Genomic DNA, 26,090 nt, shown 5'->3' with positions numbered 1-26,090 from the left:
GGGCTGGGCAGCCTGTGCCAGGGCTGGGCAGCCTGTGCCAGGGCTGGACAGTCTTTTCAGGGAGGAAATTTTCCCTAATCTCCAATCTAAACCTCACCTGGCACAGCTTGAGGCTGTTTCCTCTTGTCCTATCCCTTGTTCCCTGGGAGCAGAGCCTGACCCCCACCTGGCTCCACCCTCCTGTCAGGGAGTTTTAGGGAGTGAGAAGGTCCCTCCCAGCCTCCTTTTTCCAGGCTGAGCCTCCCCAGCTCCCTCAGATGCTCCTCACAAGACTTGTGCTCCAGACCCTTCCCCAGCTCTATTACCTGCCCTGGACATAATCCAGCCCCTCCATGTCCTTCTTGGAGTGAGGGCTCCAGAACTGGACACAAAGATGGGGAGTGCTGGGCAGGACATCTGCCCTGTATGTACAGGGAGCTCATGATGGACTGTCCCATGGAGCAGAGGTGTGTGTTCCCTCCCTCCAGCACACTCCACAGCCCAACCCAGCTGTGCAGCATGGCCCGACCCAGATTTTACCTTTCTCTGGCATTTTCTTGTCCCTCACTCCCTACCTCCCTGCCTTCTTTCTTTCCTTCCCTTTCCTTTCTTCCCTTCCCTTTCCTTCACATTCCAGAAAACCTCTCACAGCACACTTGGGCTCCCTGCACTTATTGGGAAAGATCTTCACTTGTAATGATTTTCTTAAATCTTATAATTTTCCTTCCCCCTTATCCCCCCTCACCTCTCACCCTGAGGACAAACTCCCTGAGGTAAGCATGGTTTCCCTGGGCAATGCCATCCTGGCTTGTCCATCTGTCTAAAGCAATTACTGTGGCTTCCCTGGGGATTATTTTTCAGCCCAAGTGTTGACATTTTTCCCCGGCTGGGCGTCGAGCGTGTACCTGCGGGGGCGGTTTCTGAGCGGCAGAAGCCTAACGAGAGGAGAGCCCTGGGTTAATGAGGTGTTGCAAGACAGCACAGCTAAATCCGGCATTACACGTTCCAACTTTCCAGTTTAATTAGAAACCTGCATCTCCCGCTCATGCATTCATTCACTTCTTGACTTGAGTGACAGCCCGGTCTTTCACAGGGAAAGCAACCACGGTGTTTAAGAAGAGTGTTGATGTTGTCAGCCTTCCACATCCCTCTGTCTTGCCCAGCTTTTTGTTTGCCATAGGAATATCGTGCTGGACCTGTGATAGCAGCTGAGCCAGGGTCCCTCTCTTGGCCTTTCTCCCCCGGCAGCTTGTTGGCTGAAATCCAGGATTTTGGCAGATATTCTGTCCTTACTGGGCACTGCCAGGTACTTCTCAACTCTTATCCACTGCAGTGAAGCGATTAGAAGTTCAGAGCAGCACTGATGCCAGAGGTGGAGGGGTCCAACCTGTTGAGGGATCCATGTCCCTGCAGATGTAGGATGAGGGAACGCATGAGGATGATGAAGACACCTCCATGGGGTAGTGCTTGCCAGCTGAAAGGTTGCAGGGAGCTGTGTCTGCTCTGGTGTGAGTTATATTAATGGGCTTAGATGTGAAAATAAGGCAACACTGCAAATCACAGGTGTTTGCCTGTTCAGGCTTACCTGGGACACAGGGATACTGAAAAACTCCAAAGTTATCCCACTGCTGTACCTAACCTTTTTGAGGGGGGAAGGCAACAATGCAGAGTAGATTTTTTGTAAGCATTATTGTTTTCTTCTAATTGAAATGTTTTAGTTGGTATGTAGAAATATATATATTAAAAATGTGCCTTTTTGGCTGTTGGGAATTCTAAGTAAAAACTGAAAATTTGTGTTTGTGGTCCCTCAAGCATTCAGTGTGCACAGAGTAAATACTTCCAAGACCACCCATCTGCCCTCCCTGTGGGCAGCTGTACAGGAATGTTGCTGTGTAGAAGACAAGAGGAGCAGCTGGTACCTACAGGATTAGCAAAATTCACCTTTCCACTCGATTTCCACGTGGATCTCACAGGTGAGAAGCAGCACTGAAGGGCCATGGCAATGAGAAGGTGCAAGGAGTTGGTGCAGGCTCCTTCACAGCCACAGTTCTGCCATTCCTATGCCAGCTCCCTGTTTGCCCAGGAGCACTGGGATTACCTGTGATGCTATCAGTGCTGGGGAGAAGGTTTCAGAGCCAGCAAGTGCAGAAGTGCAGTAATTAGAGCGATTGTAAAGTGCAGTAATTAGTGACTAATTGCTGTTGCAGAAATATGCAAGGCAGAGTGCTCTTTATTCCTCTCTTGTGTAGAGATGGTTGATCTGGATTTGTCGGGAGCAGGGAGCACTTCTTGTCCCTGTCCATGATGGCAGGATAAATCAAGGGAGAATGGCTTTAAACTGAAGAAGAGTAGATTTAGATTAGATATTAGGGAGAAATTCCTCCCTGTGAGGGTGAGTGGTGAGGCCCTGGCACAGGTTTTCCAGAGAAGCTGTGGATGCTCTGGGTACAGTGTGGCAGCTTGGTGCTCCTGTGATGCTCTCACATGGCAGGAGTGGCTCTTGAGCTGCTCTTGAGCTGCATCATGCCAGGTGAGGAGAAACAGCTTCTCACAGGGTTTGGGAGTCATCAAGGGGCTCCAGTGGCATTTTTAGAGCCCCATGTAGCCAGACACCAGAGCAGTGGGGGGAATACCCCTGGGAATGGGTGCGATGTGCTGCCACTGTCATGCAGCATCTTCCTGCTGTGCATCACACCTTCACACCAGTCACTGACTGCCACTGCCCCTTCCTCACTGGGACAGCATCAAGGGGCTTTGGTGCCTGGAATTACCTATGAACAGATTGTAGAAGAGACGTACTTACTTGATAAATAAATACTAATAATATATGGTAGGTACATGAAATACAGCACTACTGGTGTTGTGAGGGAGGCCAAGGTCTGGGACTGGAGCTTTGCCTGCTTGTTCAGCTTAACACACCAAGGATATTGGCCAGCATTCACCAGGCTGGCCCTGGATAACAGGACTGATGGTCCAATATGAGATTGTTTGAGGGTACGTTAGAAGCTGCATACTTAGATAGATAAATACATTAATACACAGTATCCAGGAAGGTTTTGCCTTAGAATGCCTGGGGACACAAAGCATGCACTTCTCTGGTAACTGGGGTGACCTTGGGGTGCCCTTTGGGCAGGTTTCTGGGTGCCTGTCCCCAGGAGCTGCAGCGTGGTCATGGCACACAACAGCAGACAGTGGGGGGCAGGGGGAGCCGGGGGGGGTTGGTGGCCCTTGGGAGGGTGTCAAGACTCTTCCCCTCATCTCTGCAAAGCTTTGTGCAGAGCTGAGGAGCTCTGCTTTGGCTAGTTTTGGTAAAGCCTTGACCTAAAGCTCGGAGCTCTAACGAGCTCTAAGGAGGCGGCAGCAGTTAGGTTTTGGTATTTGGGGTCGTCTCTGAGCTTCTGGGATGGGGCTTAGTCAGCCGAGACGGGCAGTGGGAGGAAGAGAATCGCCTTCTGGCCGTAGTGAGTCCGCGGCCCCAGCTTGCTGTTCCCATTCTTCTTCAGACCCACAAACCAGTTCTTATCCGCGTGCTTTTTGGAGATGTACGTGTTATAATGGTTTTCTTCGACCCTTTCCAGGAACAGGCACTCCTCACCCAGTAACTGCTGAAAGAGAGCCCGGGGGAACAAGAGTGAGCCGGGGTGATGCCATGGGGATGGGGATGTGTGTTCCTAACGTGGTAATCCCAGCTCAAGACCCACCTCCGAGATCTCCATGCCCCAGTAAAGCTCATATTAAAGCATGGAGGTAAGTAGCCTTGATTTTGTCCCCTGGGCCACTCCTGCAGCATCATGTCCATGGCCTGGGCATTTTATTCAGCAGTGATGGAGTCCGGCCCCATGCTCCATCATCTGGTCCTGGCCCTGGCTCCTGCTCTGGCACTAAGATGTGGGGTGGCAGCTACAAGCTCAGAGCACAAATCCACAGAATGGTTTGGGTTGGAAGGGACCTTAAAGATCATCTTGTTCCATCCCCCTTCCACTAGACCAGCTGTCAGCTACTGAAGGGCTGCAGAGCAGCTGCTGCTCCAGGTATGAAACACAATATTTATCAAGTGTCAGATAGGAAATCCAATAGTTGTTGGAGGCAGGGCAGTAATGGCGATATTTGGTTATTTATTTATTTCCCCCCAAAATAAAGCCAGATGCAGAGCGACTGTCCAGCTGCCAGAATCACAGACAGAGCCTAATTATTGCCTGTGGTTTGCATTACTCAGAGCTATGAGATTTCTGCAAACCTCAAACCCTCTCTGTGTCTGGTCCCACGGGATCCTCCCACTTACCGAGCCATAGAGCAGCCCGTTGGTGTCCATGGCCAGGTACTGCCCTGACTGGGTGCTCTTTATGTACACCACTCCCACGCTTTCTGCACTCAGTTGGAGCTGGACTGGAAGTAAAAATGAAATAATAACATTAAAATCAAAATAGGAAAAGGGGAAAAAAATAGCTGCTAGGAAGGTTAGCAGGGTGTTTTGTTCCAAAGCCTGGCTTATAAAGTGTTTATAGGAAACAGTACAGTGTGTAATAGAAGTGTCTCCTTGTACCCTCTCCTTCAAAGAAACCCCACAGCCATCCTTTAGGAACCAAAGACCAATTTTCCCCTTATTTTACATCAAAGGAAGGGCAGCCTTTTGGTTACGATGCTGGAATGGGACACAGGAGATTGGGGTTTTAATTCTGGCTCTAATTTACAAATTTCTCATGTGGTTTGACAAGACACTTAAGGAGTGACATATGAAGAAGTATTTTGAGAGCTAAACCAGCAATGGGCAGAGTGCAGATGCCTGCACTGCAAACTCCTGATCCAGCGTGTCCCATCCAGCCGTGCACTGTGGCTGGATTTATTCAGGGCACTGTAGGTGGAGAGTGGAGAAATGTCAAAGGCTGATCTTCATCTTAAAAAAATACCTCCTGTAGGTAGTCACACCTTAGATTTTCCGAATGTGCAATGCTAACACGGATTTGATGCTGAAGCAGGACCTGGGTCTGCCAGGGCACAGCCTGGGTGGGAGCAATGGGAGCTGCCTCAGGCCCTGCAGCCGCTGGACACCAGATTCCATCCCCATTCCCAACGCTGGACTGCAGCTAGAAACTCCAGGGCAAAAAAAGCTCTTTTCTGGTCTTGTGCTGAGGGAAGTGAGCCGGGGAGCTGCAGCATCCTGCTCTACTCAGCATCCTGTACCTCACCCAGCAGCTTTAAACTTTCCATTTGTCTGGTTTCTTTTTTCCTTACTTTGCTGATTACAGGAGTCTTGGAAAGTGATTAAAACTTGGCTCAAGTATTTGCTTAATATATTTATCAGGAAAAGGCTGTTTAGTTGGAGAGAAGCCTTGGGAGGACAGTTCTCCAGTGCTGTGTGTTCAGGGAGGAGCCCACGGGGCTCTCATGGGTGAGCAGGAACGCTGCAGCCAGAGCCATTAAAAGCCCCACCAGTGTGTGTGGAGACTGTGGCTCTGTGGCTGTAGTCAGTGTGACTTGCAAATTCCAGCTCTTCCAAGTGATCATTCCCATCTCCTAGACAGTTTTTTTCATGAGATTTATGACAGCAATATTTAGATTGGTTTGAATGAAGTATGAACGGATGCCTCGGCTCCAGTTCTTTCCTTCCTGTTTATATTTAATTTATTTATCATTATTTAGATGAGTTAAAAGGCAATGTTACCTCTTGGCCTGGCAGAACACTCTTCCCAGTGAAATCTTTGCTGTAATGGTTCACATTCTTCCTTCTTTTTTTTTTGCATGTCTTGCTTAGTAAATGATGGCTAATTAGGAAATTGTGTGGGTACAGATTTGCAGGAATACACAGTCCCAGTGCATGTCTGGTTTAGGCTGGGAATCTGCAGTGGGAAAGCCCCAGCCCACCTACATTCGCTGTGGTGCTGCAGCCCCAAGAGCAATCCAGGGGGAAAGAGGGGAATGGGATGAAAATGATGATACTGTCCTAAAAGCTGTCCCTGAGAGAGGGGAGTGAGAATCCTCCGGCTGCCAATTCAGCCATAGACGAAGGGAGAATGGTGGGTTCGGAGGAAGGAGCTTGTGCTTCTTGTGTCCTTTTACAGGCCTGATTTCCTTCCATGAAGTAATGGGATGAAACAGGAAAAATAAGGCTGTTTGTGGAAACAAGCTTCATCCTAAGTGGTCTGCAATGTCCTGGTAAGTTTTCTTCCCATTTCACAGTGCAAGCTTGGGATGCCCACACACAACAACAAAGGATGTGGGGAGGGAATCCTGACATCGGCCTGAATGACAAGGGCTTGGAAAGACTCTTGCACTCCTTAGAGATCCTCCCTGATTCCAGGGCTAGCAGCTGGCAAGGCCATTCAAGATAAAAATAAGAATTTTTGATATTTGTCAGGAGCAAAATGAGCTTGGGCAGTTTGCAGAGCATCAATGCAGACTATAATGCCTCTGTGTCCTTCTTCAGCTTCCCAATGAGCTGTGGGTGTTCCCATGTCTTGTCCCTCCCTGGGGCTGGCAGGTGCCTGTCCCAGCTGGGTGAGCAGTATCCCATGGTGCTGGTCACGGTCTGGGCTGCTCCTCTTGCACGCCAGGGGATGGTGCTGAGCAGCTCCAGCATTTCCCGGGCACAGGGGCAGGACCGTGGGCAGCTGCTGGTGCTCAGAGCAGGGCACCTCGTGGCAGGGCTGCTCTGCTGGCATGCAGCCCTTCCAGGAGTTTCCTCTGTAAATATTAGTACATTCCTGTATCCAAGTTTATGAGATCATTTACAGGAGGTTCCTTTCTGGCAGAGGTTTTCAAACACGTGGCCCCAGGCCAGCAGCCGGGGAGGTGTGAGCGTGCTGGGGTGCAGGACCTGCCTGCACTCACTGCCCGTGTGTGCGATGTGGCTGTGGGGAACAGCTCACTCCCAGGTGATAGATTTGTTTTTCTGGAGGGAAAAAGTCTGGGCTGTGTGGCAGCATCCATGCCATGCTGGGGCACAGAAGCTGGATGCTCAAGGCCTTGGTAGCTCCGCATGTTCCAGGAGATGCCATCTTGACTGTGACCTCCCCTTCAGACTCCAGCAAAACCTCTGAAAAATGCTGCAGAGACACTGGCTGAGCTCATATGACCTCTCCTTGTGGGTCTTGTGAGCCTGGTCCTGTCTCCTGAAGATCCTTCGGGTCACTGTCCTGTCTGTCTCTCCCAGGGGTTTGAGCAGGGTTAGGTGGTGCTGGGTTCATACCCAGCTGGAGGCTGGAGCCCCACTCTGTGTTCATCCAGCCTCAGGAGACTCATCCTCATCCATCCCCCAGCACTTGTGTTGGGCAAGTGATGGGAGACAGTGTTTGTAATTAGACTATAAACTGCCTGTCATTAAAACAACAATAGTGAGAGGAAAGGTTAAGTTTGGGGAAAAGCCACGTGTGCTTGCAGTTTAAAGTAAATAAAGGCTGACTTGGCTCCTCCCAGCCCTTCCTTCTAATCGGATAGGAGCCTGGCAGATCTCAGTCATATTCCAGTAAATGTCCAGGATATGGTGTACCCAGAGGTTTCTGCCGAGAGCCAAAGGGAAGAGCCTGGTCCTGCTGCCCACAGAGCCCCCAGGAACTTTGCTGTGTGGCTGGTCCAGCTCTCCTGGGCATCGGGTTAAAGAAACCCACTGAAGAGTTTTTGGCAATGCAAGAGCTCAAAAAGCATAAAACTTCCCAATGACTCCTTGGTAGGACAAATGGTGGCATCTGTGGGGGCAGTTCCTCCCAGCAGCAGGTCCCCAAAGTCCCATGGGCTGGAGCCACCAACATCACCGACTGCAGGGATGGGGACAGGTGAGATGAGACCCTGGCCATGGGTGACCTGTTAAATTGCTGTGGCAAACAGATGCAAATGCAGAGATAGCACAAGTGATAGCTTTGTGTGTGGGATGCCAGGCTGCCCTAAGCCCTTTCTGCCAGCTCCCTGTGAGACCCAGCCCTGCTGTGTCATTGCTGCCTCCCCTGTGTCTGCCTGCCTTTCATGAGGTAATGACCAGTGTCAGATTTAATACTTCATATATCTATTTATGTACTTTATATCTGTACTTTTATATCACACGTACTTTGCCTCCCCTGCTCTGCCTATGGGCTATAGATGTGTGACTCCTGGAAGGTGTGTTACCACCAGGATTAAAGAAACCTTGGTCCAGTGCCCGTCTTCCCCAGCTCCCCCCATCCTAGCTGATGAAATCATAGGAGCAAGGAGGTCACCAAGACCCATAGGGTTTGCTTACTGTGCTCGTCGCTTCGGTCCCTGGTCCCATCCACTGTGCCATCCGGGAGGATCCGTAGGAAGTGGCCCCCGTTGCTGCAGTACAGGAGTTTGGGTTTCTTGTAGTTCCCCGGGGGCAGGTTGAACTTCTCGGTCAGGGCGGTGAAGGTGGTGATTTCTCCCTCGGCCATCCCGCAGCCTCTCCCACAGCCGAGCTGCAAGAGATGTGGCAGCAAGGGTGGCACCAAGTGCTGGGCACACGCTGCTGCTCCTGGGCTTTAAAGGGAAGGGGGGGAGCCCAGGGGTCCCTGCTGGTCCCTGAGCTGGCTGCAGGGCAGGTGATTCACAGCGGTGATGGCTCAAAGTGACACAAAGTGACACAAAGGTGATGCTCCTCCAGCGTGGGAGGTGGCGGGGGGCTGTCTCCTCACTGGGAGGGACTCTGTCCTTTTAATTTTATCATAGTGAATTCTGTTTTTGTTCTGCTTTCTATTGACGTATGTACTAAAATTATACACTCAAAAACCAATTTGAAAAACACCCAGTGTCTGATTGGAACCCACAAGAGGCGGGAAGGGAGCCCAGGTAATAACTTTCTCCACTATTATGACTCTCAAACACAATTATGACCAGGAATTGCAACACCCACTGCATGCCAGGTAGTAAATATTGCTCATATCTTGGCACACTGGCTCACCTGACCCAGGAACACACACACAGAAAAGGTCAGAACAAACATTAGACGTGGTGGGAGATGAGCAGGGGGCAGGACTGTTCACTGCCTGGGGGTGAGTCTGAGGATTACCCAGACAGTGATTAAGACCATATGAAAACCAAGAACTGTGAGTCTAGATTATGCCATGAATATACCAGAAGCATTCCGGTGTTTAAAGGGGCTATAGGAGAGCTGGAGAGGAACTTGACAAGGGCCTGGAGTGACAGGATAAGGGGGAATGGCTTCCCACTGACAGAGGCAGGGTTAGATTGGATATTGAGAAGAAATTCTTCCCTGGCACAGGTTGCCCAGAGAAGCTGTGGCTGCCCCATCCCTGGAAGCGTTCAAGGCCAGGTTGGACAGGGATTAGAGCAACCTGGTCTAGTGGAAGATTATATTGAGACCTCATTTTGCAGGAGACTGTATGGTCATGATCCATGTTTCAGCAGACGCTGTGCAAAAACCTGAAGGCATCAGATTGATAAGAGGAAGATGCTGTGGATGTCTGAGGGTGAGAACTGCCCTCACAGCTGTGCCATCAGGAGATGACATGGGAGATGACTAGAGTCCCACACACATTCCAGGTACATTCACGTTCTAGCCTACAAACTACATTTAAAATCTCACGTGAATTCATTCTGTCTTTCCTATGCAGAGTTCTATAGTGCTTAGAGAGAAGTGGATTTATGAACGGAAAAAGGCATGCCACAGAATAAATCTAGATACAGGAAATTACTTTAAATGTCATGTATTCCCATAGCTGGATTATGGAAAATATTTTATAGTCACTGTTTATATGTGTTTATAGATTGTAAAAATGTCTCTTTAGCACTGAGATGTGCTACTGGTACATTGGGATGCAGCCAGTACCACACTGTGTGGGTTTGCTGTGGTGCTTTGAGTGCCCTGGGAGATATTAAGGACGGCAACTCTCTGCAATACAGACGCACACACACACGTATATATACATAGTATCTCTAAACATTTGGCCCTAAACTCTTTAGTAATTAAATCTGCAAATGCAGCTGCAAGAAGGGGAAACTAGTCATTGAAATGGATCCCAGAAGCCTGCAGAGGATAAAAACGTTTGCAAGTTGGACGTACAGACTTTATGGCTGTTGCTGAAAGCACTCCCAGCCATTGCACCAGCTTTGCTTCACACACAGACTTCATTCCTTGCTCTCAGATACCCCGCTCAACACAGATCAGGATTTTGGGAAGTGCTCTCTGGAGTGATAACATGGGCCAGCCCCCCCCTTCCCTGAGATTGGTGAAGCAACACACAAGAGCTCCTAATGGTTTTCAAAGCAGCCAAATACAAACTCAAAATCCTTTTTTAACACCATTGTCAGGTGAATCAGGTATTTCTCGGAGTGTTTGGTCCCTAAATTTATTTTCCTGTCAAGAGATTGTACTTTTCATGCAGTAGTTCAGTTTTTCTTGCCAACTCCTCCTCTGAAGGAAAGCCTCTAAGTCACCCAGTGCAGCCCACAGGGCTCTGGTGTGTTACTGAGCATTAATCAAGATCAGCACCGTTGTGTAATTTCCTGGAACCAAAGCTTTTCTTGAACCTTTATCTGAGTGCAAAAGGCACTCAGAAGTCTCTTGGGTTGATGATGGATGGTAATGAGAAAGAAATACCCCAGATCCAAGAGCTCCAATAAGGATCTCAGCAAACCCTGCAGCCAGCAGCAGCAAGGAATGGGCTGGATTCTCCCCATGGTCACCTGAAGGTCTGAGGGCATCTCTGGGTGGCTTGACCAGACCAGCTTCTTCATCATTACTTATTTCCTTTAAGGTTTTTTTGCTATTTTTAGAATGACTCTGGTGCTCACAGCTGCCTTAACTACCACAGAAAAGCTGAATGAACACTTTTCCACTCTTGTTGTCTCTCTGTGCTAAATACTATCGCTCTTCTCATACTTTATGACCACAGAGTCGTTCCTCTACACACACCACCACTCATGGCCCTACAATTATACTTTTGGCAGGAACATGTTAGGTTTTTATGGGAATTAAAAAGCACGAGTGAGAGAGAGAACCTGAACCAAAGACAACATAAAGGGCCTTATTTCTTTGGGTAGAAGCCCAACAGTGCTATTAAATAGCTCAAAGCAGAACAGAGCACTCTCTCCAAGAAGCAAAGCTGAGAGACACCACACTCCAGCAATTATTTGGTGCCCCATGGAGAAAGGAAAATATTCCAAGAGGAGATTGCTGTAGGAGATTGCTGCTGCTGAGCACTGACCCCGCCGACCACACTAGGACAGTGAGCTGGAGCTGAGTTGGACAGTGTTTGTTCAAGACCAGCTGTGTTTGTGGCTCCTCTTTCCTCCACCTCTGTGTAACAGTTTTCCTGTGCTGTGCTAAGAGAAAACCCCCACAGAGAATGAATCACTGGGAGCTGGACCCAGGGCACCTGCTCCAGGGCAGCCCCAGCTCTGTCTGTGGCACAGGGGGCAAAGGGTCCCACCAGGGTGCCTGGTGGCACCCAGCTCTTTCTCCTGGAAGGAGAGGTCAGCACCCCAAAGGATCAGAAATAGCCTTCTGAAGGACAAAATGGACTTAAAAAGAGAGTTAAATCCGAATGTTCACTTGATCCAGGTCCTGCTGAGCTGTGGTGGCTGGAGCGCTGCCACGTGCCTGCTCCTTGCAGCACTGAGGGGAGATGAGCCCGGCGTGGGACCGGAATAGCTGTGAAATTCTGAGAAGTTTGGCTTTGGTTCCAAACTTTATCACTGGCCAAACCAGTGGCTTTGATGTGAAATCCCAAACTCTGCAAGCATCCGAGTCTGAGCATCGAGGGCTGGTTGTGCTGCCAATAATGGGCGTGTGAGCTCTGAAATAACAGCGCAGGCTGGGAGCCATGGAAAAGGAGTGGGGTCGTTTTCCCTTCCTGTTTTAAAGTCGATGCACTAGATAGCACTGCTGTCTCGAGTGCTTGCATGACAAAGGTGGTGTTGATGGCAACTTGGAGGACTGCTAATGGTCCAAAAGTTTTTTGCACGTCTGGATTGCCAGGAACTTTTGTGACTCTTCTATGTCTCCTGTGGCACCAATTAAGTAGCCAGCAAAAATTCAAACTAGGAGGTGGCCAACTAAGGTGAGCCTGGCTTTTTTCCTTAGATATAAAATACCTGGCTACTATGTGGAGGAAAGCAGAAGTATCTCACATACTGGGTTAAACCGGATTGGAGGTTGACTCAAATACTCGTCCTTGGCTTTGGACACAAGCCTTTATATGGGGTTGGAAAGAAATGTTCTGTATGGTCTCTGTGTGGCTACAGTGATGAAGAGTGCAGTTAATCACAATTGTCATTTAGATGATCAGCTAAAGATCATGCAGAGAACTCCAAGGAGTACTCCAGAGAGGTGAGAGACTGCTAAATCCAGGAGTCTCCTAAGGTTCAGTTAATGAGATCAGCGTCCCCTGAACCCAGCTCTGGTGAGTTCAGTGGAAACACTCCAGTTGGTTTACTTTGGAAAGTGTTATTTTATCCATTAAAGTAGAAATCCTGTTTCTACCAGGGTATGTGACTCAGCTGGGATCAGACAGCAACACCTCCTGATAGGCTCCTTTCCCATTCCCACTTCTGACTACAGCCACCTGGATAGAACAGTAACTTCTCAGGCAGTTCAGACACTTCATATGGGAATCAAAAGCACTTAAAACAGGTAGAATATTTTTAAGGAATTCAGGCTGTGGCTTTCCTCCACCCACTGTCTGTCCTGAGGGTTCCCAAAGCAGCCTATGGGCTGCCCATTACGGCTTTGGGGCAATCTGAGAACACCTGGGCACGTGGAATAAACATCTCTTGGATAAACAATGATTTTATTAATCATAAGTTTTAGAGATCCACTGCATGGGATAGATTTCCTCACCCAGGAAAAGATTAGAGACCAGGCAGAGGTTTCCTCGTGCTCTGGTTGCTGCAGGAGAGGCAGCATGGTAGGTCTGGTGTTCCCATCCCAAGGGCTGGTGGTGCAAGGCACGACTTAAATTCCTTGGACTATGCATCCTCTTAGAGTGACTTAATAAATGATTAGGCAAAGTATACAATAAATATGTAATAGATCATTTTGTGTGTATCAGCAGAATGCATTGGCTCGTTTCTGGTCTTGCTTATGGCCAGGTGATTTTATCTCTAGCAATGTGATTAACTGCTCAATGAAATATTTATCAGCCAGGTTTTGCCCTTTGGAAGTGGAATATGTTGCATGAAGTGTGACCAAAAGTGTAGAAATCAATTTAACTAATGCCTGCTGTCATCATCTCCTGCTTTCTACCAGGAAACACGGTCATTCCACTCAGGTCACACTGGATTTGTGGCAGGTCAAACAGGTAGGAGTGAAACTTTTAGCATTTTACTGAGTTTGCATCACTAATGGCTGATGGCAAACACCAGGAGCATCATGGTAAAGATAGATTAGGTAAAGGTGGTATCCTGCCTGGGAGGTAGGGACAGGGGTCAACCCATCCCAGGTGAAGGGAGAAAATCCTGTGCCTGTAGGGATGCCCAGGGGAAAGCCTTGTATCCTGCCTTGGAGCCTGGTGTGACTTATGCAGGGCTGTGAGCCCGGGACAGCCCAGATGCTGCCTCACACTGGGACAGCCAGTACAACATCCCAGCAAACTGGTGGTGTCTGTGGGGAGACAGGAAAACCAAGAGATGACCCACTTTCTAATTACCTTCCCGCCTCTCCCACCTCCCCACCCACGGCCCTTTGCAATCCGGTGATTAACTTAATTGCAGTTCCAGCTCCAGGAGTCAGTCCAGCCTGGGAGCAGGAGCTTTGCCAGGAAGGTCTTGCCCCTCTGTTCTGTCTGGATTCAGACCAAGAGCACGGACACGTAGATGAGCAGCACTGGCTGCAGACACAAATCCCACCACCTCATGTTGGGGATTTAAGCCCAGACTCCCAGTGCAAGCCGGATGCGTGGGACCTGCTGGATTGAAAGAACATGCTGGACAGAGAATTGCCAAAGTTCAGCCCATCCTTGGCTGGAGGATGTGCAGCTCCCAGAGAATAAGGGGACACCTCCAGAAGAGGCAATGCCATTGCTCAGTTATGAGGAGGGGTGGCTGTGGCTCCTCTGTGAATGCTGGTATTGGTCCTCCCTCAGACCAGGGTCTGAGCAGAGATTGCTGTCCAGGGCTGGGCTGCCAGGGCTGGCACTGCAGCCGTGGCTGTGACTGTGACCACTGTGCAGGAAAGTGGCAGGAGGTGACAGCTGGGAGCAGCCCAGCTACACCCAGTGCTTCCCACCTCATCCTAGGGGATTTGCCGAGGGCGTGTCTGGCTCTGCTACACTGCAACAGGTGTCCTAGTTACAAAAGGCAATTAGTGGAGAAACTCCCAGGGTTCCTCCTTCCTCCAGGAGATGGCAGGTGCTGTCTGCCCTTTAAAAGTATCCTTTCCCTCTCGCAAGCTTGTGCTGAGACCATTGTAAAATGTTATCCCTGCTCCTATGCTTTGCTGCCTCCTAGCACCTCATTCTGGCACATGGAACTGGATGGGAGCAGCCACTGACATGTGCCGTGAGTTACACCATCGTCGTCGTCTCATCTCTGCCACCCGAGGAGGGTGGCTCTGCTGCCAAAGCTGCCAAGGACCCAGGGACGACACACCAGGTGCAGGTACCTTGTTTTGGGTGTTTGCTATCTTGGTTAAGGGCAGAGCTTTGGGCACCTTTCCTCCTTGGGTCTGCCTGTGCTTGGCTTCCCAGGGAAAAGTGTCTGGAGGGAGGGGAAACCACAGGAGATGCTGTAACACCTTATCAGTTGTTGGTTGTAATGTTTTGTGATGAGGTAGGAAGCCCCTGGGGGCAGGGGGCACTCAACGTGCCCCTTGGCTCCTGCTCAGCAGCCCTTAGGCTGGGGAGGTCCAAACAGTTGGGGTCCCTGCAGTAGGGTCCCAACCCACGCCCTGCCCAGAACCCACCACTCAGTTCCTGGCAGGCAGGAGGGATGTTAAGCTGGGTGACACTTCACAGGGCTTTTAAATGTCACCATCCCCCTGCCACCCACCCCCGGTGTCAGTGCAGGACACTGGGCACAGTGTCAGACCACAAAGCCCTGACTGTCCTGTCTGGGCCGGCCCTGCAGGTGTGGCTGCCCTGTGCGCCCACGGATGGACGGACAGAAGGATGGACAGATGACAGCAAATGTCAGACTCTAGCCCCAAAACTTCCCTCTATGCAGTACTCTTAATCCAAGGGGTGATCTGGTTCTCCTGTTGTACCACGTCCTGCCTGAGCCCTCCAGTCCCACCCCAAGCCAAGCCTCCTGCCGATGCCCCGCTCAGGTACGTGCCTGGTCACTGAGTCTCTGGGTCACCCTCCGTCAGCCGCGAGCCCTCGCCAACCCCTCGGCGCTCAGACGGGTCCGACACCTCCGTGTGCTGTTGCTTATACTCATGAGGATGGAATTAGGAGCGAAAAGGAGGAATGCTCATGTGGTGTCAGGCAGGACTTCCTGCAGCTGGCCATCTGAAGGGGGGCCAAGCCCAGCTGAGGGTTGGCTCCAGCTTCAAAACTGGGATTTGAGTTTGGGTTCAGCCTTTATACCGTGTCCTTCCCCAAAGAAGTAGAGGATGATGGAATCCAGGGTTTCATCTCCAGGCCAAGTGAAACCCCACATCCATCCTCGTGGTTAACCATCAGTAGACATATCATCGCTCAGAAATCCAACTTCCTTCAGCAGAGTCTCGGTCTGGGTTGTTCCAAGGAAAATCACTTGGTTCCTGGGTTCACCATAAGCTCAGCAGTGATTTACTATGATAATGTGCAGGGAGTTAATGATGTTCATCCTGCAATGTTTGTGTAAGGGCTGTACAGCTGCTCTTGTTAACTTCTAAGTAAGACTGGCTGGAAGAATCCTGTTCTTAATTCTGTTGCTCAATACCTTATTTTAAACTCAGTGTCTAGTACCCATGGATGCTACCTCCTGGGTTTTTTTCCTCCAAGCTGTATGAGTAAGGAGCTTGGGCTGTGTTTTCCTGTGCACACTGTTGCTCAATAACTTAACAGTGCAATAAAAGCTTGAGATAATAATTGCTATTACCAGGAAAATCCTCCAATAAATAATAATTTTCTTATCTGCATGACTTTGGGACTGGAGAAAATGCTTTCCAGCGGAAAGCTGCAGTGCATAAGAGCGTGCAAGGGGCATTTCAGATGAAAGATCAGAGCAAGGCAAGCTCAGAGCTGAATCTTGTTCAATGCAAATGAGTGGGTTAGCAAAAAACCTGGAATAATTAGTGTGGATAAGTAGCCACTGGAGTAAACTAGGGAGAGCAGCTGGGCGTCTCCACCTCTTATGGTCTATAGAGTCTGTAGAGACTCGTGGTCTTTAGGCAAAATTTGGGGAATTCTCAGTTCCAGTAGTGGGTGGTTCTGGAGGCCACGGACACTGAGCTCTATGTTTGTCACCCTCATCTCCAGCCTAGAAAGGAGTATGAGTCACACACCAGGACCTGCCAGACCTTGGTGGAAGGTACAGCCCTAATTCTGGTCCTCCTGTCCCAGACAGGGACACACCAAGGCACCTGTGTCTGTATAGAGATGGGCACCTATTTGGTCCTTGCTGTGACATCTGTGACCACAGGCTGTGTGACAGCAGGTAGAACTTCCACACTGCTCCAAGGAAAATAGTGCCCTGCCTTGGATGCTGCCACAGGTTTCCATTACAGAGTCCTCAGAGGGAAGGGGATATATTTTGAAGTGTCTTCTACCCTTTCTCATCTCTGTAAACAACAAACCACCACAAAGAGCACGGTGCAGGAGAGAAGGCTGCAATTTTAACTACCTGCTGAACCTCAGCCCCAGAGGTGACACCCACACTGGCTATTTCCAGCTCCTGAGTGGGCAGTCTAAAGACATCGGGATGTTTGTTGTGCCCAGTGTTTCCACAGCTGGTTTAGGGGAAAGCTGGGGGTCAGGCTGGCCCACAGGGATGCAGCCAAGGATCAGAGAATGATTTGGGTTGGAAGAGACTTCCAAGTTATCTCATTCCACCCCCCTGACATGGGCAGGGGCACCTTCCACTAGACCAGGTTGCTCCAAACCCTCACCTTGAACACTTCCAGGCATGGGGCAGCCACAACTTCTCTGCTGTGATGCTCACAATGATCGAGGCAGACAGATGCCCTGAATCGTCTAAGTGGGGAAAAAAGCCCCAAACTAACCCAAAATCTTTGGGACAACCAGGCAGTTTGGGGAACAGTTGTTGCTGTGCCCCCTGCCCAGCTGGGAGTGCTGTCACCAGGACCCCAATGAGTTTTTACCTTTTTCTCAGGTGTGAGCTGCACATTCAGCCCCACACTGGGATGCAGTATCCCCAGGGAGTCAGTGAGCATCCCCCAGCTGTGGTTTATGAACACCTACATGTGTGCACCTGGTAAGGATCACACCCACACCAAGTTAGGTGTGAACTCCAAAATCCCTTTTTGGAGTCTGGCAGCCAGTAAACTCTTCCCATCAGTCGGAAGCTTTTGTGAACACCCTGCAACAATGGGAATATTAAGCAAGGGGAGGGGAGAGTGTTTTATTTGATGTGAAATACTTGTATTTTATGTCCAAGATTTGACCTGTAATTGAGACTTAAGTACAAAAGGAGGTAGAAATTCTAGTGGAAAATGTTCCCAGTTGAGTAGTTTTGTGTACAACTCCCACATGCCCTGTGGGGGTGTGCAGGTGTTGGAGAAATAACAGTGGATCTCTCTGGGGTAAACGAGGAACCTCTCTGGGGAAAAACATAACTGGGTTAGGTAAAAGCAGGACAGCCTTGGGATCTACCAGTCACGGATACAGGGATGGCCCTGTGCCATGTCTGGGGGATTTGGAAACATGTGGAGGGGTGGATGGTGCTCCATCTTCTGCTTGGATGGTGCAGGGATGCAGAAGGTTGTGCCCTCAGTGACTGCTGCAGGCAGCATGTGGCAGGGAGATGGGCAGGAAGCAGCTGGGTTATCCAGCACTGAGCTCCCATGATCAGCATAATTTTCAGGGGCTTTATGGCGTGCAGAGAGTCTGGAGTATGCAAACAGCTGGGATCTGGAGTTCATCTTTGGACGCACGGAGCAGGTTTTGTCATGGTAAAGATCTCCCCCTCCTGTCCACCACAGCAGCAGGGATGAGAGTGAAGGAGGGAATCAGCTCCCATTCCTGCTCTTGTTCTGTGACTGAGCACAGGTCAGACAGCTCAGTGTGCAATTGGGGGCCACCCTGAGCAGATGAGGGTGACTGTGCCCCCAAGGTGGGCTTGCAGGCTGGGCGAGCTGCCTGCCTGGCCCCCTGGGCAGGGAGTGTCCGGTGGGACCTGCATCCTTCGGGGGGGTGCAGGACCATGACCCTCACATGGGTCACTGCCGGGCTGGCTCCACCTTGGAGGGATTGACAGATGTGTAGTTGTGGCACTTGGGGACATGGGCTAGGGATGCGCTTGGCAGTGCTGGGGGAATGGCTGGACTTGATGATCTTAGAGGGCTTTTCCCACCTGAATGATTCTGTCATTCTATGATTCTGCAGAAATAATGTCCCTGCACAGGTGAGAGCTGGTAAGGGTGGTCTGCAGGTGGGACAGGCGGATTTACCAACCCCAGAGATGTGGGAAGGAAAGATCTGAGATTTCAGCTCTTGAGGCACAGATCTAAATTAAGAGCCAGGACCAAGAACAGACTTTGTGAGTGCAAGTGGGTTGTGAGTCATGTATGAACTGTGTGTCCAGACCGTTGTGGGCAAAGGGCAAAGCCTCACAGCAGACAACAGTTCTGAAAGGAGTCTGTAGAGGACAAAAGGGTTTTGGATGTCACCCCGTGAGTCAGTGGCACCCTGGGCACAGCAGCCAGCCCAGCTTTTGCACCCTGTGAAACACTTCCCGCGGCAAACCTTTTTCTGCCTCTTTTCTGATCTTTATCCTCAGGGTTAGCTGCCAGGCTCAAGTATCCTGGGCTTGGGTGCTGTCTATGGGATCTTTGCTTGGTCCATCCCTGGGCAGCCTTCTTGGCCCAGTGTGTACCCTGGGCAAGGGAATGGGTTTGGGGATTTGGGTCAGCACAAACAGCAGGAGAAAGGGGGGTCCTTTCCAAGAGAATTCCCAAATATTAACCCTGGCACTGTGAGGGTCTGCCACATTCAACAGCTAGAAGTGAAGCATTTTATTATACTCTTTTCCTTAGCAAGCTTTTAGAGAGGAAAGCAAGGCTTGTGACAGCCAGAATTTTATCACCTGCAGGTACTGGGTGCTCTGCATGCTACAGACCTGCCTCTGCCTCCTCCCTGGGCTGGAGGCTACGGCTGCCTATGACCCAGGCATGAGGCATGAGTCCCTGTCCCTTGGTGGGCAGTGCCACCTTCCCTGTTAAACACCAACAGAATTTGAGGAATATAAAACCTGCAAGTCACCGACTGCTGCTGTGGCTGCTCTGTGCTTCAGTGTTTGCTTTGGTTCTTTAAACCAACAGACACCAATGTTGGAAACGAGGGGAAAAAATAGGAACTGCCATTGCTGAGAAACACCAAGTCAAGCACCTTTCTAAAACAAAGAGGGAGAGGGACGATTCCTGCATCCACAGCAGAGACTGTGACAAAGCCATAGTTCTCTCTTGCTGAACGGGTTTTCAAAAAATTCTTCTGCAAAGAGATTTCTATTGTGAGATTTCTATTTGAAAGGCAGGCCTCCAGCCCTCACAATAATCCCTGACAGCTCTGCACTGGCAGACAATGTATGCAGGATTCCTAAAAATGCCCCAGCCATGAGTCAGTGCCTGCTGTGCCCAGGAGGGAGATGTGCTGGTACTCAGGGGCAGCCCATTAGGTCAGGGCAGGGTTTACCTCCCTGGAATATACATTTTCCTTTAGGGAATATTTACCGAAAGAGTTGGAAGATATAATACAAGTGCTAATGTGTTTTGAGGCCAAAAAAGAAAGGGCAAAAAAGATTGGAGATGGAGTAAGCAAGGAAGACTGAAAGAGAAATGGAGGCTAAAGATGAGAAGCCTGCAAAAGAAGTGGAGTCACAAAGAAGGTTGGGGAGAAAAAAAAGTAGAGGAGTGTGCGAGAAAAAAAAGATTGATCAGAAGAGAAAATGAGGCCAGAAAAAATAGAGGCTGCAAAAAGGTAGAGGGCCAAGAAAGGGTGGGAGGGGGAAAGAAATGCAGAGGCTGAAAAGGGCAGGAGGCCAAAATAAAGAGGGAGGCCAAAGGAAAGGCAGAGACCAAAAAAAAGAGGAGGATGGAAAGGGGTGAGAGGTCGAAGAGGCACATGAGACATACGGGAAGGTCTGTGCAAAGAGGGGTCTAAAGTTTAATCGGTTCCTCGGGCCTGGACAGGGCTCAGTGGCGATAAGGCAGCACAATGTCCAATTGTTCTCCTTGCACACCGAGTCAGCCCAACTTCCTCTGGTTTCTGGGCTCGAGATGTGCAGGAACACAGACTTTGGATTTGGGCTGGACAGAGTTTGGGTCTGCCGAGGTCCCCAGCCAGACCTAGAACTCTGCATAGAGTTTTGGATAGAACTTTGGATAAACTTTCATTCCCAGCTCCACCTCAGCCCAGGGGATAAACTTTTCCTCCCAAGCTCCCTAAATTACCCTGGCCTTCCTCCCACTCCTGAGACCCTGATCTTACTCCCAGCTGAGGCAGCTCATCATGCATCTGGCTACAGCTCCTTGCCCTTACTCCTGATCAGCTGCACACTCAGCTCGAGAGCAGAAGCCCCATGGCACCCCGGACCCTCAACAAAGCAGGGATGGGGAGCTGTTGCTCTGTCAGGGAGTTTCCTCTTTGCTAAATGGCCCAAAGGGACCAAGAGGCTGCAGGTGGCGGAAAGTGGCAGTGGGGACATGTGACCCTGGGGGGGTGAGGAGGCTCAGCCCTGACACCACCTGCACCCCCAGCCAGGGTGATTCAAGCCTTGCAGCGATTTGTCTTTATATTTGGCATCTTTGGTTTGGCTGAGAGAACAGTTCTCAGCTTGGAGCACGGTGGTGATGAGGAGTCAGGGCTGACAGGCCCATCAGGATAATTGCTGCAGTAGTGTTATTTCAGCTATAAAACCTAGAAGGTTTGGGTTGGAAGGAACCTTCAAGATCTTCCAGTTCAACTCCCTGCCATGGGCAGGGGCACCTTCCACTAGACCAGGTTGCTCCAAACCCTGCCCAACCTGACCTTGAACACTTCCAGGGATGGAGCATCCCCAATCACCCTTAACTGTCCAGAGAAACTGTGGCTTCCCCAAACCCTTCTATGGTTCTGTGACTTTATTTTGGTTTTTGCATCAAAAATGAACCATTTATAGTGCTGTGTCACTGCACTATATCATTCTTTTTTGTTTGGGATTTTTTGTTTGTTTGGTTATTTTAACGGTCCAAATATTGTGTTTTGCCATTTAAAATGTTTTTAGTTTATTGTATGTCTGTTACATGTATATTTCAATTTAAATTCTGATCTGGGCTTCTGCTTCTGGCCGGAGCTTTAGGTGAATTTGCAGTAATTTGGAGAGTGTTATTTGGAATGATGCTCCTGGCTGCGGAACCACTCCTATCTCCCCGGGTCTGGGGGCACCTGCAGGGCTTGAGGGGGTTTGTCCCAGCTGGGGGGAGCAGCACACTGACTCCCTAAAACTGTCCCTGGAGAAGGGACCTGCTGCCTCCTCACTACCCACCCCACACCTGTGCTCTGGAACCTCCCTCTGCCCCCTCACTCCAAGCCTCCCATGGGGACCCATGGGGCTGGCAGAGCATCACATGGGCATCTGTGAGGGTGGCAGAGGACTCCCTGGGGATCCATGTGGCATGTACTAGCATCCCATGGGGATCCCAGAGACTCCTGTGCAGGTCCATGGGGCTGGCAGAGCACCCCATGGGGAACCCGAGCATCCTGTGAGGCTCCGTGGGGGTGGCAGAGGATCCCATAGGGATCCGTGAGGGTGTTAAAGCATCCCGTTGGGCTGGCAGAGCATCCAACTGGGATCTGTGAGTGTGTTAGAACACCCCATCGGGCTGGCAGAGCATCACATGAGGATCCGTGGGGGTGGCAGAGCAACCCTTAGGGATCCATGGGGCAGGTATGAGCATCCTGTGAGGATCCTATAGCCTCCCATAGGGATCCATAGGGCTCGCAGAGCATCCCAGGGGGAACCCAGAGCATCCCGTAGGGCTCGGTGCAGCATGTACGAGCATGCCCCGGCGATCCCAGAGCTGCCAGTGGGGATCCGTAGGGCTGGCAGAGCATGCATGGGGATCCGAGGGGTTCGTGTGAGTCTCCCGTGGGGCTGTCAGAGACCCCCGTGGGCTCAGCCCCGCCGCCCGCCGCGTCCCGGGTGCGGATCCCGCCGCTGCCCACCCCCGCCCCGCACCTACCGGCGGCTGCGCGGCGCTCCCGGCTGCGGCTCCGCAAGTGCGCGCGGGGAGAACCGGGATGGAACACAGGGAACGGGGATGAGGAGGATGAGGAGGAGCTGCCTCGGGGCGGGGGAGCGGCGGGAGGATGCGGGGGAGGGAAAGGGGGCGGCAGTGCGCGATCGCATCCACTCCCGCAGCGGAGCCGGGCACCTGCCTGCACTGCCCGACCACGGGTCAGACCAGCGGGCTGGGGCTGAGGCTCCCCGGCCAGCAGGATCGGCGAAAACCCCCCAAATGCTGGACGAGCATCAGCATTCCTGTCCTTCGCGTTTCCCTCTCCCATCATTGCGGCCAAGGACATTCCTGCAGTGCTGGGTGTCTCAGTACCCTCTGAGAAGGCGATGACCCTCCTCACCCTAATCAGCTCCGGGTGCCCCGGGCAGCGGGGACAGGGTCCCTGCCCTCCCCGTGGGAGCCTGTCCTGCTCACGGTGTCCCTGCCCTCCCCTTGGGCAGCCGCAGAGAAGGGGCCGGGGCAGGGGCGGCCGCAGGGCTACTCCGGCTGTGTTCCCGCTGGCACTGAGAGAGCCTGGCCTTAAAAGCCGAAGTGTTCCCGAGAGCGCTGTCAGCCAGATAAAATGCAGCTCTACGTCCCTGAGGACGGGAACTGGTGCCTGGTGCCGATGCCGGCTCTACCACAGGGCGGCTGTGCCGGGGCATCGGCTTCGCTGGGTTGCCAGGGCTGGACTTGTGGGGTGCCAGCCGTGGGCTAATGGGCTCACGGGATGTCAGGGTGGATTTGTGGGATGACAGCAGTGGGCTCTTGGGGTGCCAGTGGTGGGCTTGTGAGGTGCCAGCAGCGGGCTTGTGGGCTCCTGAGATGCCGGGGAGGTGGGCTCGTGAGGTGGCAGGAGTGAGCTCATGGGCTTACGGGGTGCCAGTGGCGAGCTCAAGGGGTACAGGCTGGGTACAGGTTGGGGTGCAGCTGTGCGAGGTGTGAGGCTGCGGGTCGCTGCGTGTTTGCTGCTGCTGCAGGGCTAATGAAGCCCAAGCGATGACTTCAGCGCTTGGCCGGGCTCCATGAGCACTTTGATGTGGTGTTTAGGCTGTGTTATCTAAGGCTCACCCAGAATAGGCTTTTAGTCCCAGCTCACGTGGAGCCAGTGTGTTTGGACAGGCATTCCGGGCTGGAAATGCTGTGAGCCCAGACGTTTGGATAAAACATTCCCGAGTTGACTGTGGTTACCAGTGGCTGGTGCAGATGGCTCCTAATGCACCCCACAGCACAGGTGGACTCTATGGCCTTTCCTGCTATAGCACTATTCTTTTTTTTTCCCAGTTTGAACAATCCCACACATTCCTCCTGCTATTTCAGGAAATAAAAAAAATTATAGCCAAACATTCCTGAATCTCACAGAATGGCAGTTCTGGCTTTGCCTCTGGCTGTCCTGGATGAAAGGCACTGGGGTTTTGAGTATATGAGGAAGATTAGGAAATGCTGCTCCTTCTCACTCAAGGGATCACCCCCCCTTGTTTTGGAGCTGCAGGGAGACTGGCCCCTCCCTGCAACCCAGCCTTCCCCACTTGCCTGGTCCCCCTTGCACCCTGGTTGTGGTTGGCATTCAGCAGCCCTGGTGTGACGCAGGGCACGGAGCGCTGCAGATGGTGTCCTGCCAAATGGTGTCCTTTCTGCCTGTCCTGAAGGCAGACGGCCCCGGGACAGAGCCAACAGCCAGAGTGAGGTATGGACGCGGAGCAAACACAGGCTTGGGCAGTGGGATCTGCACCAGGCACAAGGGGAGAGGAGACTTGGCCAAAATCCAGACACCGACAGTACTGCAGTGACCCCAGGCCCTGCACTGAGAGCTGGAGGGATGGGAGACAATGCAGGGATGGGGTCACTATGGAAACGGGGGGCACTGCAGTGATGGGGACACTGAGGAGATGGGGGTACTGAGGGGATGGGTGGTACTGTGGGGCACTGCCATGGCAGCAGCTCTGCCTCCCTCTGTCTGCCCTTCCCAGTCTGGCCCTGCCTGGGCAGCCCCAGCTGCAGCAGGTGCCCATGGTATTTGGGGGTACTGAGGGGATGGGTGGTACTCTGGGGCACTGCCATAGCAGCAGCTCTGCCTCCCTCTGCCCTTCCCAGTCTGGCCCTGCCTGGGCAGCCCCAGCTGCAGCAGGTGCCCATGGTATTTCCCAGGCTCTGGGGATGGATTTTGGCAGCTGGCTGCTGCTCCTGTTCCTCTCCTGCTCCTGCCTCTGTGTGGGGTAAGGAACCTCTTTACCTCACTGCCTCAAACGCCCACCAGTATCCTCGGCTCTGAGTCCCATAAATAATGCACACCTCCTGGGGTTGTTTGGAAGCACAGTGAATAATTAACTATGGAGCCCTGAGGAAGCTGTAGGTGCTTCTCTCTGCCTGGCACCAGCTCACGCAGGCAGTGCGTGTGTGGGCAGCTGAGCCCCAGCACCTACTGCCCCAGCAGCTTCTTATCCCCACAAACCATGGTCCTGCAGCAAAGACAACTTAGGCGAAACGTCCTGCATATTTAAAATGAGATCCATAAGATCCCCCAGCCTTTGGCTTTGGTTCCATCCCTTTTGGAGTGGTATTCCTGGAAGGACTCAGTGAGCACTGCTCAGCCCAGTACAAGCTGGGTACTTCACGATGGTAGAAAGCCACTCCTGCCAGAGCTGGAGGGAGGAAAAGGAAACCCCAGTTGTCCCCCAGTGCCACACGTGTGGCCGAGCTGGTGAGCTTGGCCAGGAGTTCCGGAACCAGGACCGTGCGGTGTAGACTCTTTGAGAAGGGGCTCCAAAGCCCCTGGGAGGCTGTGGCTCTGCAGGGTGCTCTGCCAGGGGGAAATGGGGAATGCTGGAAGAGGCACTCACCTGAGGGTCAGTCGGAGTGTGCAGGGCTGGGTGGCAGAGGTGGCTGGGAAGCTGGGGTCACCCTGCCCCTTGCCCCGCTTCCCGGAGCCAGCAGCTCCCACAGCGATCGTACCCACACCCCTCGCAGCACTCACGGGTATCCCAGAGCAAGGCAGGGTCCCTCAGATGGGCACAGGCACCGGGAATGTGCCAGGTCCTGGGCAGTGGCTGGTGTTGGCCGGCAGACACCAGAGCAACACTGTGGCTGGCAGTGCCGGCTGCCGCTCTGCACCCACATAGGACAAGGAAGTATGGATAATCCTTCGCCTTGCTATTTTTTTCCTCTCATGTGATCTTGTTTTTGGACAGCTATTTTGGGGCTGGACTCCAGCCCAGGTGAAAGACAAGGATTGAATCCAGCCTCCCCCTTTTCCGGAGGCCCTCCCAGGACCTCTGCCTGTCTGCTTGCAGGACGGGGTGAAACCCTGCCACCGGCTCATGGTCCGTGCCTGCTTCCAGCCCTTTCCCTCTCTTGCTGCAGAGCCCTTTCTGTTGTGTTCTGCTCTGTGCAGCTGAGGGGTGATGGAAGCAGGCTGTGGTGGGCACACCGTGCCTGGTCACCCCTCCATCCCATGGTCTCCCCCTGCCCTTTGGGACCAGGGCTCTCACTGGCACTGGCTCAACTGCAGAGTCGGAGTCTCCCCAGCACCATTTGCCTCTTTCTGCCCGTTTCCCCCCCAGACCAGCCTGGCAGGAAGCTGATGGGAGATAAATGCATTAAAAATATGCTTGGAGCTTTTAGCAGCCTTGGAATGAACCACTGAAAGCCCTGACTCTGTGTGCTGCCCATCATTCCCCTCCTTCTGGCTGGGAGCATCCCACCAGCACCTGGAGGAGATGGACAGGTGGAGACATGGGTGAGGGGGGGAACTCTGGGGGTCTGTGCTGTGTCCTGTCTGTCCCTGCCCTAGGGGCTCTGCTGGGGACATCCT

The 26,090-nt window shown here is 51.9% G+C and overlaps 1 protein-coding gene across 3 annotated transcripts; it reads right to left on the bottom strand.

Annotated features, from left to right (window-relative positions):
- Window positions 1-975: 975 nt before the first annotated feature.
- On the bottom strand, window positions 976-25,424 carry FGF1 (fibroblast growth factor 1). Of its 3 annotated transcripts, none has more exons than XM_051794236.1 (4): window positions 25,120-25,424; window positions 8,189-8,381; window positions 4,262-4,365; window positions 976-3,581 (listed from the first exon to the last, which is right to left on the bottom strand). In XM_051794236.1, exons 2-4 carry the CDS (start codon window positions 8,355-8,357, stop codon window positions 3,390-3,392), a joined length of 465 nt encoding a protein of 154 aa, XP_051650196.1. In that variant the 5' UTR covers window positions 8,358-8,381; window positions 25,120-25,424; the 3' UTR covers window positions 976-3,389. The 3 variants fall into 3 exon arrangements, with proteins under 3 accessions (XP_051650196.1, XP_051650194.1, XP_051650195.1); XM_051794234.1 differs by having other exon boundaries at window positions 976-3,584; window positions 25,120-25,415; XM_051794235.1 differs by lacking the exon at window positions 25,120-25,424 and adding an exon at window positions 22,244-22,558 and having other exon boundaries at window positions 976-3,584.
- Window positions 25,425-26,090: the final 666 nt, after the last annotated feature.

Source organism: Manacus candei, unplaced genomic scaffold (assembly GCF_025592945.1).
Source record: "Manacus candei isolate 608988 ecotype Guabito, Panama unplaced genomic scaffold, ASM2559294v1 h1tg000037l, whole genome shotgun sequence".
Taxonomy (NCBI): domain Eukaryota; kingdom Metazoa; phylum Chordata; class Aves; order Passeriformes; family Pipridae; genus Manacus; species Manacus candei.
Note: the sequence above shows the minus strand (reverse complement) of the source record. Positions and strands in the feature narration are given on the sequence as shown.